This window comes from Mus caroli, chromosome 9, assembly GCF_900094665.2.
Source record: "Mus caroli chromosome 9, CAROLI_EIJ_v1.1, whole genome shotgun sequence".
In the NCBI taxonomy this organism is placed as follows: domain Eukaryota; kingdom Metazoa; phylum Chordata; class Mammalia; order Rodentia; family Muridae; genus Mus; species Mus caroli.
The window spans coordinates 46,432,751-46,444,559 of NC_034578.1; the positions used below are offsets into that span (position 1 = coordinate 46,432,751).

At 45.9% G+C, this 11,809-nt stretch overlaps 1 protein-coding gene and 1 long non-coding RNA gene across 18 annotated transcripts in view; one reads left to right on the forward strand and one right to left on the reverse strand.

The window, feature by feature from the left end:
- Positions 1–4,076, forward strand: part of LOC110302617 — a 33,738-nt gene extending 29,662 nt beyond the window's left edge. Inside the window, exons 4-5 of one of the 2 annotated variants that reach the window (XR_002378821.2) lie at positions 236–1,437; positions 3,010–4,076. This is a non-coding gene — a long non-coding RNA (uncharacterized LOC110302617). Of the gene's footprint in view, positions 1–235 lie in introns of both variants that reach the window. The other variant, XR_003837528.1, reaches the window with a different exon arrangement.
- Ncam1 (neural cell adhesion molecule 1) overlaps positions 1–11,809 on the reverse strand; it is a 296,582-nt gene that overhangs the window by 58,780 nt on the left and 225,993 nt on the right. For all 16 annotated transcript variants that reach the window (XM_029481093.1, XM_029481092.1, XM_029481090.1 and 13 more), the window contains exons 2-7: positions 9,049–9,123; positions 7,558–7,776; positions 6,543–6,686; positions 5,869–6,006; positions 4,668–4,785; positions 4,070–4,242 (exon numbers count right to left, since the gene is read on the reverse strand). In XM_029481093.1, coding sequence (XP_029336953.1) covers positions 4,070–4,242; positions 4,668–4,785; positions 5,869–6,006; positions 6,543–6,686; positions 7,558–7,776; positions 9,049–9,123 — 867 coding nt within the window. The remainder of the gene's footprint in view (positions 1–4,069; positions 4,243–4,667; positions 4,786–5,868; positions 6,007–6,542; positions 6,687–7,557; positions 7,777–9,048; positions 9,124–11,809) is intronic.

Here is an 11,809-nt window from a genome sequence, read left to right on the forward strand (position 1 = left end):
CAGAGATATAGGGATACAGGGGTGCAGAGATGCAGGGGTACAGGGATAGAGGGATGCAGGGGTACAGGGATAGAGGGATGCAGGGATGTAGGGATGCAGGGATGCAGGGATATAGGGATAAGGGATGCAGGGATGTAGGGATGTATTTGTTCATTCAGGATGAAGACTGGGGAGACAAATCCTGTCTTGCTTGGTTCTTCATCCTATTTTCTCTTTTCCTTGCCACTTCCCCTAGGCCTTATCCATCTTGATCCTTCTACCACGGCCCCATGTGATCCCTCATTTGCTACCTGTCCTTCCTGCCTCCAGCAATCATTACCACCAAAGGGTCCTGGAAGAAGATCAAGAGCTCGTCTCCTCCAGCCACGCTAGAGCTGGGATGTTCCATAGAGCAGCTTCTTAACTGCTGCATTATGAACCTGTGAAGTTACACAACTGCAAAGTAGAAGTCACAAAGTCTGGCAATAGTAAAATGTCCCTGGACATAAAAAAAAAAAAGAAAGAAAAACAACAACAACAACAAGCCAAACCAGAAATGAATTCAAAATCAAACGTGTAAAGAATCTAAGTTGTTTCTGCCAGTGTTTGCCCATGGTGAATCTTGTGAAGTCACTGCAGCCTTGGTTCTGAATACTCAGCATGTATGGCTGTCCCACCACACAATGCCAACAAACTCTGGCTGCAAAGCCTCGGCTCAGATTCAAGACCATTGTAAGTTATGAATTGTAGTGGTTTTTACTACACATGCAAAGTTTTCTGCTCTTACAGAAACATAATGGCTTAATTATGTAAAACAACGACTTCAAATATTTTCCTACCACCATTCCTCAGCATGTAAGTATCAAATTAGTGTGTCTTTGGATAGTATTGTGTTAGAATGCTTGATTTAAAAAAAATTGCTATTTGAGTTGCTGACATGAGTTTCACAGAAAAATTATTCAATGAGTTTTGGCTTGGGATTGGAGACAGAATTTCCAACAATTTCTGAAATGGTCCTAAACAAATTTCTGCCATTTTGTACTGTGTATTTATGCAAAGCAGTGTTCTCAGCCATGATGATTATAAAACAACAACATCGAGCAACTCTGAAGAACATTGAAGACAGCCTGTGTCCAGTCATATCAAATATTCAGCCAAGTTTTAATTCTTTATTAAATAAACAAGTATGCCCATCACATTGGTATGCAAATGTGCTTCCAGTTTTCAATCAGTGGAAAATCATGTGTACCAAAACCATAGTTTTAAAATAAGGCTGCTTAAATTTTTTTCAGGTAAAAAGGGCTTGCAAGTGGGAAACATCTAGAGAACCCAGGAGCAGCATGGGGGTCGAGGGGCAGAGCGCTCTCTCTCACACTCCCCATCCATTCCCTAAGCCATGCGGATTCAGCACAGGTGCTGACGGGTGCATGAAGATGCAACCACCACTGCTATTCCAGGGTAAGGACCAAGAAGCTAACACTATGGCTCCTTATAAGGAGCACCTGAGCTCCTTGTGACATTTGTAGAACAGGAAGAATAACTGAGCTACCTCGAAGGGCTGTGGTGAGGCTCAGAAAGTCTGATTTGTGGTTCTGTAGCATGGCGTAGAATGCTCCTTCTGTGCTGGGTATTGTTATTATTATTCTATGGGGATAATGCTTTAAAAGTTTTCCAGAGACAACTGAGGCTAACTTCATCTCAGGATCATCTCCCTAGGACATGGGTCATGCTTCAGTCAAAGAAACTACTGGCTATTCCTTCAATTATTCAACTGCTTCTGCTGTCTTAGGTGCTGGAGGCATAGGTGTAAGCCCAACGGGCAGAGACCCAGTCCACAGTTGCTCACATGCAACACAGTGTCTTTTTCTCAACAATGCCTAGGGCAAGTACTGCCCAAAACACTTGTCCCGCTGTTCTATATTTCAAGCCGTGCATCAGTTTGGTTACTAACTGATGCCACACAGGATAGGAAATCTTTTCCTAAAAGCATCATCATGCTGTTGCTATGGAGTCATTATAGGGGGCTGTCATTTAAAATGTCAGTATTGGACATCTACACATGCCTGCAAATCTACTGACGGGAATCGACTCCATGAAATTTTATTTTAAACTTGGCGATGACTGGATTCACAGTAAACACTCAAATGGGATAATGCCGATTGACACTAATTACTCTCTTTCCTGTGTTTATCTCTATCTTGGTTCTTCTCAGAGTCTAATTCTTACGTATCTCTCCAGCCACTCTATCTAGCTGCAAAGGCGCTCAAGATTTCTTAAACGAAGAGATCAATGAAGATGCCCATGTCCTTCTCTATAATCTAAAGAGCAGAATGATGGGGGTGGGAAGATTATTCTGAAGTATATAGAGAAAAAAAAACTGCATCAAGAATATTTTTTTTTGATGGGCTGGGAAGACAACTCATTCACTAAGGTGTTTGCTTTGCAAAATGAGGATCTTAGTCTGAACCCCAGAACCACATAAAAAACCTGGGCATAGTCAGCCATACTTGTGATCCCAGCACTTGGGGAGGTGAAGGCAGGGAGATACCTGGAGCTCGCTGCTAGATGGCCTTGCTAAACTAGCAAGCACCAACTTGGGAGATCCCTGTCTTCCCAAAGAAGGGTATGGCACATGAGGAAGGACACCTGAAGGTGACCATTGCTTTCCATCCTCGTGCACATCCATGTACGGCTGCATGCACATACATACACAAACATGTGCACACACATACACATACATAAATGCACGTTCTCATGAAGTTTCATGTTCTCTCTTTGTAGAGCTCATTTGTAGCCCCAAAGTCATCAATGATCAAAATCAATGAACAAAAGAGACTCTTCTAAGATTATCAGGGCTATTGGCATAAAGGCACCCTACTTTCAAATTGTGTTTACATATAGTTCTTCCCACCGCACAAAACAAGCAGGTCCCACTGCTGGCTCTTAGGTGTATATTTTAACTAGCTAGGAGGGACAGGTGCCAGAGAATTCTCTCCAGCCTCTATCTAACCAGCATGTTTTACAATACAGCAGGTCATTCAGAGCCATTAGGATAAACCTTTCTTTGCAAAAAAATCCCTTTTTGCATAAAGAGGCCCCAAATGCATTTCAATCCTGAAACACCTGAAAATGTGCTGAATTCATCAAGACAACGTGGATGGAGATATGGAAGCTTTTTCTGTGACTTTCTATGACACTGGCACCCAGGCTAGTAGAGGAGGAAAAAGAAGATGAGACAACCAGCCAGGCACTGATATTTACTAAGGCATCGTTGAGTCTGGAGCTGTTTCGAGGATAAAGCAGTGTATAAGACAGTCAGTGTGCTCCCGGTACACTTTGCATGCTGATGGAGACTGGAGGTAAGCAATCCCACTAACAAACATGTCAAGAGGATTAGTTCAGGAACTTTCAGATGTATGGAGAAGGCAGTGAGTCCTGAGGACGGTGGTCAGTAGGGTGGTAGCTGGGAAAGGTGGAGGCAATGTCAGACTGGTGAGGGGAGGGTTCCTGGGAAGATGTGCTTGAGCTAAAGTCTGCCTAAGGATAACAAGAAGGCTGCTCAGAGTAGGTCTGTCATAGTCAGAGTAGGTCTGCTTCTGCTTTAAGCAGAAAAGCCTCAACGGCAACATTTCCGACAAAGGGGATTGGCTCATTCTGAGGCAGAGATAGAAAGGAGGCTGGTATGGTTGGAGAACGTTCTCTGTGGAGCAGAGGGAGGGAAAGCTTGGACTAGAGTAGAAGGCAGGAGCCAGGGTACTAGCACTGGACCATGGGCTTACTCTGGTGCTTACCTTAGTTGGAAGGGGCCTGGAGAAGAGGAATGACATTGAGGCATTCTGGCTACCACAAGTAGACAAGACCTACAGTAGCCAAGCTGGGGAGCAAGGAGACCAGCTAAGAGAACTGTGTAACTGAAGAGGGCTAAGTGGTTTCCTGGACTGGGGTTTAGGTGTCAGAGCAGGCAGCTCATGGTTGTTTCATGGATGCATGCCATGACAGTGTGGGTCACTGTTATTTGATGGGTAGAATGTGCAGAATAGGAGGAATTGTAGCTGAACAGGGGCCCTGACCTGCACTATCCTGTACCTACCAAAGACCTTGAGGTGGATGGAGGCATCCTGCTCGCCAGCCTTGTTCTCTGCGATGCAGACGTATTCAGCCTCGTCGTTTTTATCCACATTCCTGATGGTCAGCTCAGAGCTGTCATCACTGAAGATGTGCTTCTCATCATCTTCCTCCTCATTCTCTATGGGTTCCCCATCCCTACACAGTGCAGAAATGCAAAGGGTGATGATTCTGAGCATGGGGTGAAGAGGTTCATTTCTGATCATCTCCCACTGTGCGAAGGGGACAGGCTCAGTCTACATAGAAGGGAAAGACTTCATCTCCTGTTACATGTTTTTTATGCTTCTCCCCCAATCTTTTGAGTACATGGCAAAGGCTATGGATAGAACTCAGAAAGATTTCATAGAACAATCACCAAAAGTTACACCCACACCTGCTCCCACAAGCCTGAAAATGAGAGAATAATCAAGACACCAATGAAGAGGACTTCCTAGAAAAGAGCCATTTTTCACCCTGGTACTGTAGGAAGCCCACACTCATGCCTCTGAAAACCCCACAGGCAATGGGACTATGGATTGCTTTCTCCTCTCACCCAAAATGCAAGGCACATGCCAGTTGCTTACTTTGTCCAGCTCATGGTGGGCTCTGGGAAGCCATCGGCATCACACACCAGGGTGACAGACTGGCCCAGGTTGGCAGTGGCATTCACGATGCTCTGTCTGGCCTGGACAGTGGGTGGTACTGAAGGAAAGAAGGATGTCAGTGGTGGTTTTACAAATCTTAAAAGATCCGGGTGGCCTCAAGAAGAGGCATCTGGGGGTCCACAGGAGGCAGCATCACTACCTGGGCATTACTAGTCCTGGAGGTCTATAGTGTTAGTGGAAGGCACCTAAATTCACATGGCATTCTAAATAATTACTGTAAACTGAACAAAATCCACAAACATTATTATTTCTAAGAGTTCAGTCCCTATATCGTGCCTTAACTCATGATCATGTGGTATTTAATTTACAGTGGCTATTTGTTGGGATGTATTTTTCTCAATCAATATATATATATATATATTATCATATATGCAATATATACAACTAGGAGAGTTGGTGGGACTTGATGTTAAAAAAGGCTTTGCTCTCCATACTGGCAAACATGAGAAAGTGCAGTTCCTGTTGGTTGCCAGGTTGGTATGCTTCCAAAAGATACCAGCTCAGCAGGGTGACATTCTCTGCAACTGTCATAAACAACTTTGTGCACAAGGTGCTTCCACCAAAGGAATGAGACAGAGAAAGCTTGGCAAGAAAACACGTATCAATAACCAAAACAATTCAAATGTGATTTACTTATTTTCTTAGCACTGACATTATAATTTCCTGTAAGCATCTTGCAAATGTCAGATCGATGCTACGGGTGTGTTTATTTGACACTGCAAATTAAGATTAATAAGCCCACGGACCACGATGCTGACTATTCTGAGACCTGAATTGATTGCAGTATTTTCTCTGCCCATCAAGCCAAGGGGACTAACTTCCTAGTGACGGTAACATCAAGGACACTGGGGATGAAGGAGGGTTTATTAGCAGAATGGGGAGTCTTTAGTTCTGCTAGACAATGGAGGGCATTTGGTACGCACAACTGGAGGGACACACCAAGACAAGTGAGTTAAGGAGAAAATACCCCCCTCCCAGAGGTTGTGATAGTGGGGAAGAGGTTCCCTTGAGATCTAGGAATGAGACAGAACAGGTCTACACCCAAAGGGAATGGAAAAGAAGGTCTCCATCAAACCCTGGTTGTAGTCATGGAGGGAACAGGAAGGGCAGATCTCCTCACCATTCACAATGACCTGAATGTCCTTGAAGTTGATCTCCCCGCGGGCCAGGATCCTGCCCTCACAGCGGTAAGTGCCCTCATCTGTTTTCTTGATGCCCCGGATCTGCAGGTAGTTGTTGGACAGGACTATGAACCGGACTGGAAGAGACAAGAGGCAGGTTCATCCAAGGTCAGTTCGTGAACTCCACAATCAGGCAAGAAGCTGAGCTTCCTGCTACTGCCTTTTATGAAATTTGTGTTATTTTTGAGACAGAGTTTCACAGTGTAGTCTACCTGGCCTGAAACTCACTATGAAGCCTAGGTTAGACGCAAACATGCAACCACTCCGCTGTATCAGCTTCTGCAAGCTGGAATTACAAACGCATGACACAATGTGGCTATCTCACCCTTTCTTCTGCCTCAGGTATTATGGTGTTGGGTTTTAGGCTGAAATGAGCAAAGATATCCCTGGCCCTGAAATCCAGATGAGTCTGTCTAGGGATGGCACGTCTGTCTTTTGCTTTGGAGAGACAAGCAAATGCTTGAACACACTAGTTACAGATAAACATTTGTTTAGGATCCAGAGATTTTGTGAGTTCTGGGGCCCCGAATCTGCATTTAGATGGAAGGCTGGAGGGCTTGTGTAGGGGTGGGAAGCTAGGGGACCCGAGGGCTCATGGCAACTCAGGTCTTACCGTCTTTTTTCAGAATGACATCTCGGCCTTTATGCTTCCAGATGATGGTTGGGGGCAGGGAGCTGACCACATCACAGACAATCACAGCATCCTCCCCTTCCTTAAACTCCTGTGGCGTTGGTGCATTCTTGAACATGAGCTTCTCTGAAAGATAGCAGGAGGAGCAGAGTGAGGAACAAACACCCTCTCAGTAGAACTATGATGCCTGGATTTCAGCTCCAGGGCAGTTTCCATGTATAACTCAGCAATGTAAGAGGGACTCGCACTTAGCACTGGGTCACTATCTGAGGCAGAACAGTTAGCATTGAGAGGGGTCTATGGAGGGGAGTAGGTTCCCTGATGTAGTGACGATGCACACAGCTACAGTGATGAGCCCTGCATCTATCTTACCATGACCATAAGGGTCATTGATCATTTTTGGTCTCCTACTCTGTCCTCACCCCAATTTTCCTGTAGCAGAGAAAATTCTGAAGATGAGAGTCAACTTCATGGCAGTTAATGCTCTGGCAATCAACACTTACTTACCATGACTTGAGCCAAAACTATGCACAGTAAGAAGGCAGTGAGGTGTCACTGCCAGGCCAGCCTTACATGGCCGTGGGAGCCACCTTCCCCAACCAGCATCAAGTGTTGACATATAATCCTACATCTTACTAGGTCATTGGGCTATATCACTAGCCAAATATAGTGGGATAAGAAGCAAAAACCTGAACCACGTGTCTGTCATTGTCACTTAGAAGGCACGGAGGAACTGACACTAGCCCTCTGGGAATTGTGTAGTTTCTGGAGCATGGCAGTCATTGGGAATGTAGTGACAACTGGTGGGAACCAGCCTTATTGGTTCTGGGCTGCTCACCAACCATTTGAGAATATACTAGATCTCTTAGCAACTTGGACAGAAAAGGAACCACCACGCCCTTACTGGGCTTCCTGTTGCCTTCTCTCTGCCTTTCCTGCCCACCCATGTATCTTCCCAACAAAGGTAGGAGTGCAGGGTACACATGAGGGCTCTTACGGAAGATCTTCACGTTGACAGTGGCCTCAGACTGGGTGCCATCCTCAGCAGTGACCACACACTTGTAAATGCCGGCATCGTCGATGTTGGCATTGTAGATGGTGAGGGTAGAGGAGTCGTCATCATTCCACACCACTGAGATCCGCTGCTGGTTTGGGCTCAGCTTCTCCCCATTGGGGGAGAACCAGGAGATGTCCTTATCTTTGGCATCTCCTGCCACTAAGGAGGAAGAGATTATTTTCAGAGCGCAGAAAATGAGGAGATTAAGTCCTTCCAGAGTGTCCATGGCTACAAAGCCTAGAAGGCTGGAAAGGGATCTCTATCATGAGGCATTTTGCAGCCCTGCTCTTTGTCGGTTTAATTATATACATGACATCTCTCCAAGATGAACAGACTTACCCACTGCCTGTGCATATAGTATTTTTTAGTTGGCATGTCTTTGGAAAGGGAAACAATAGTTGCTATGAACCCACTGTTCTCCACACACTAAGCTAGGAATGAATGTGTATTATGGAATGGGAAATAAAGGGGGGTGGGTCTATCTGAGCCCTGAGCTCCAGGACCTCGCTGGCCTGAATCAACTGATCAGGATGAAAAAGAAGGAGACTGTTCAACTTCTGAGTTGAAGTTAAGAGAAACTGGGTAAACCAAGAGTTAAGATTCAGGCCATTTTGACCATAGCAACTCTGTTCAGACTGGCATGAATGATTGATATTCTGATGCCCGTTACCTCACTCAACCCCCTTACATGCTCTGAGAAGACAGAGCATTAGCAAGGCCTCTCTGGGGACTTGTGAGGAGCACTCAGCTGCCTAGAGGCCAGGCTGGGTCAGGGTGATCGGTTCTCCAATCCACTACTCTTTCTTTGATTTGCTGCCTGCACAGGGGCACCAGCCTGCACTGCCTAGCCCTGTGCAGATATGTGGTATGGAAATATAGTGTTCCTTTCGGGGCCCATCATGTTTTCAATAAATATCACAATTTGCAAGCTGTGCTGCGGGCACTAAGGCTGTATCTTCAGATCATTGAAACTGCTGTAATGACGGCAGAGCAGGAGCAAATGTACCCAGCAGTCATAGTCCCCTGGTCAGATGCAAATCATGGTGGCAGTTAGAGCTCCTTCCCACCAAAAGTTGTGTTTAAATGTCACAGCCTACATCTAGCTCAGTTCATTCCTGCTTCTGTTCTTTTCCAAATCTCAGCACACCATCTCCCAACACCTTGAAGTCCATTTCCCCATCCCTTCTTCCATAGGATGGTTTCCACATTATTATTAGGGGCAGATTTTCCAATTAGGCATTAAGAACACCCAAAAGTATAGATAGTATGTCACTCTCAAGGGAAGGTATCTTAGAATGGTCTGGAATGGTTACACTGCTGACCAAGAGAAGAGCAGTGACCAGAATTCTAGGTTTGATACTCGCAGTTTGCGCTCGGAGCAGCAGGTTTTGGAGGCAAGCCTTGAGATGTGATGGGACCCAGGACACTTGCCTTGACACAGGAAGAATTTGGACTCTCCAACGCTGATTTCTCCTTGGCTGGGAACAATATCTACCTGCAGGGAAACTGAAAAAGAAAGAAAAAGTCCAGTTCAAACACACCATTAAAATTTTGAGAGCTTTCATTCAAAAATAAGATTGTCCAAGCTCAGTTTTAAAAAAGATGAGGTTTATTTGACTTCTGAAAAAGCAACTTCATACCATAACCAGAAGGAGATACAGCTTAGACCACTCCTACATGGAACTGTTATCTGCTGTTCCAGTGGAACAGCCCCCTGGGCCGCTCACTAAACAACTATGCTTTGTATTCACAGAAAGAGCCAGCTAGCCAGTTCCTTTTGGGTATCAGTCTTAAGTGTCTCACAGGGAGCCTGTCACCCAAGAACTATGCACTGGGATAGCTTGCACACTTCCTGTGTTGCCATGCTTGGCCACTATGAATCAGACCCATTCTAAAGCAGGGGTGCCACCCCACAATGTATAACCACCACCTATCTCCAGGGCTAAAAACAACATCAGCACCCCAATCAGTCTGCTGTGCTTCTGAAATCCCATGGCCTGTGCTTCATGGAATTCTTCACACCCCTTGGCGACTTCCCCTGAATTTTTATTTGAATATCCACATGCTCAGTCTTCCCGTGGTACTGATAAGAAAACACACAACACCAGATCTCACTGCTTTACCCGCTTCACTCTGCTTCCCGTTTATCATCTCCTTAGAGCAGATAACAACTGTTCGAGAAAATCAGTTTTAGGATAGGAAAACAGAATGTTTTATTCATTGGAAATCAACTTCCTTCTGCCTCTGCTGTCTTTAAATAAATCTGAAAGGCTAAGGCTAGCACTCAGTGGGTTCAATGGCAGGAACTCCCCAGAGCCATTATGAAGCAAGCCCTCTCCTACGTCCTACATCCTGCCAGAAAGCAACCAGGCTGGGTCATCGAGACTAGGAGCTCTTCCTTCCAACAGCCATTTTCTGTTCACAGGAGAAGTGGGAAAGCTTGTTGCCATGGTGACCAGCTTGCAGGCAGGGTTGGAGCAGCAGCTCTAAGTCCAGGCTCCTGAGACAAGAGACCAAGGTTGGGCTCTGCAGAATACAGGGATCAAAGGACCTGCCTGGGGCTGGAAAGGGAGTGCACGGTGGGGTGGGGTAGGCAGTGGATTGGGGGGGGGGGTACAGCATTCCTAATCATCTGACTGACAGACAAAGCAAGTCCTGAGAAACGTACAGCAGAGGCTGTACAAGGAAAGGGGTGAAATGGAGCCAATGTGGAGAAAGGGGAAAGGGCTAGGGTTCAGGATACAGGAGGGCAGGAGGCTGAGCTCTGCTCCATGGATAAGTGGCTGAGCTTGGGCATATTCTAATACTGAACGGGAGGAAATGGTACAGTAATCCAGGGGTGCAATCACCTCTCCTTTGTCATTACCAAAAGAATGAAGCTCCAAAGCTTCATTCTTTTCCAAGAACTTGAGTCCTCCCCACCCTCCTCCTTTCTGTGCATATCTATTGGTACATAAAGCTGTACTGGGGCATGATGCTCACAAGGGCTGGGTCCACAGGTCCAGATGCAAACAGCTGGTGTTGGTTTTCCCATCTTACTTCTCTAGCTGGAGTTAGGCGGTGCTCAGTTCCACAGTGTTCCATTTGGAAAGGGTCTCAGCTATCACTGTGATCTGACTCTTCACTGTCCAGATGGAGAAGAGCAGGGAGCGGGAACGATTCCCTCACCATCACTGCTAGCTGTCGGTCAGTGTTGTGGAGCAAAGGCCTCCTGGCTCTCGGGTAAGTTCTCAACTCACTTTGCAGTGCAATCTTTGTGAAGAGGGAAGATGTTCTCATGGAATGAAAGAAACCATCTGCACATGCCGGGCGACATCCCTCGGCATTGCCATTTCTTGAGGAGTATAGAAAAGCCAGAATGAGGCCCCTCTGCTATCCTGAGAGCTTGGGGCCTAACCAAGAAGGCTCTAAGCCAGTGCTGTGAATTTGAAGGCCAGCCAGAACCTCTTCAGTTGCTTTTGGTGACTCACACTTCATGGGATGGATGGTACCTCGAAGTCCGGAAACCCTTCCTCCGCCATGACTCACCTGAGCACTATTCCTCTGTGGAGTTTCCAGGACATTCTCTAAAAGCAGAGACATCCTTCTGTCTGTAAAGTTCACTGCCCATATGCTGAGCTGAGCATTAGCTCTCAGCTCCAACATATGGATCCTGTTACTTCAGTGCTCTCACTGCTGGAGAATATCCTTATTCTAAGTGAAAAAACAGCCATCACTTTTCCTTTTTCTTTCTTTTCTTTTTTTTTAAAGCTCCTTTCACAAAAAAAACATGACTCTCAGGGGGGAGTCAAGCTGAAGAGCTTTCATTCCCAAATGCTGCCAGGATCTATCTATGGACCACAACGGGAGAGAAAGAGAAATGTGAATTTCAAAGGAATTCCCAGCCTAACGGGATCCCTCACACACATTTATCATCAGGTCTAAAAAAAGAAATCTTCCATGGAGACTGCTGGCCCTTTGCACACAAGGAAAAGAGACTTATTTCTCGCTCAAAGCACCAGACAGGGCTGGGGCAGAGGAGCCTAGCCACTCTGCAAACAATGCTTAGATGGTTTAGACTGTAGTCCATGTAGATTTTCCTCCTGCGCATGCCAAACCTTGAATTATTAGGTCTAATAATGAGAAGGGGAACCCTGTGGTAAAGTCCAAACTCTTCGCCTCCCTTCTTCTACCTGTTTTTTTTCTTCTCTTT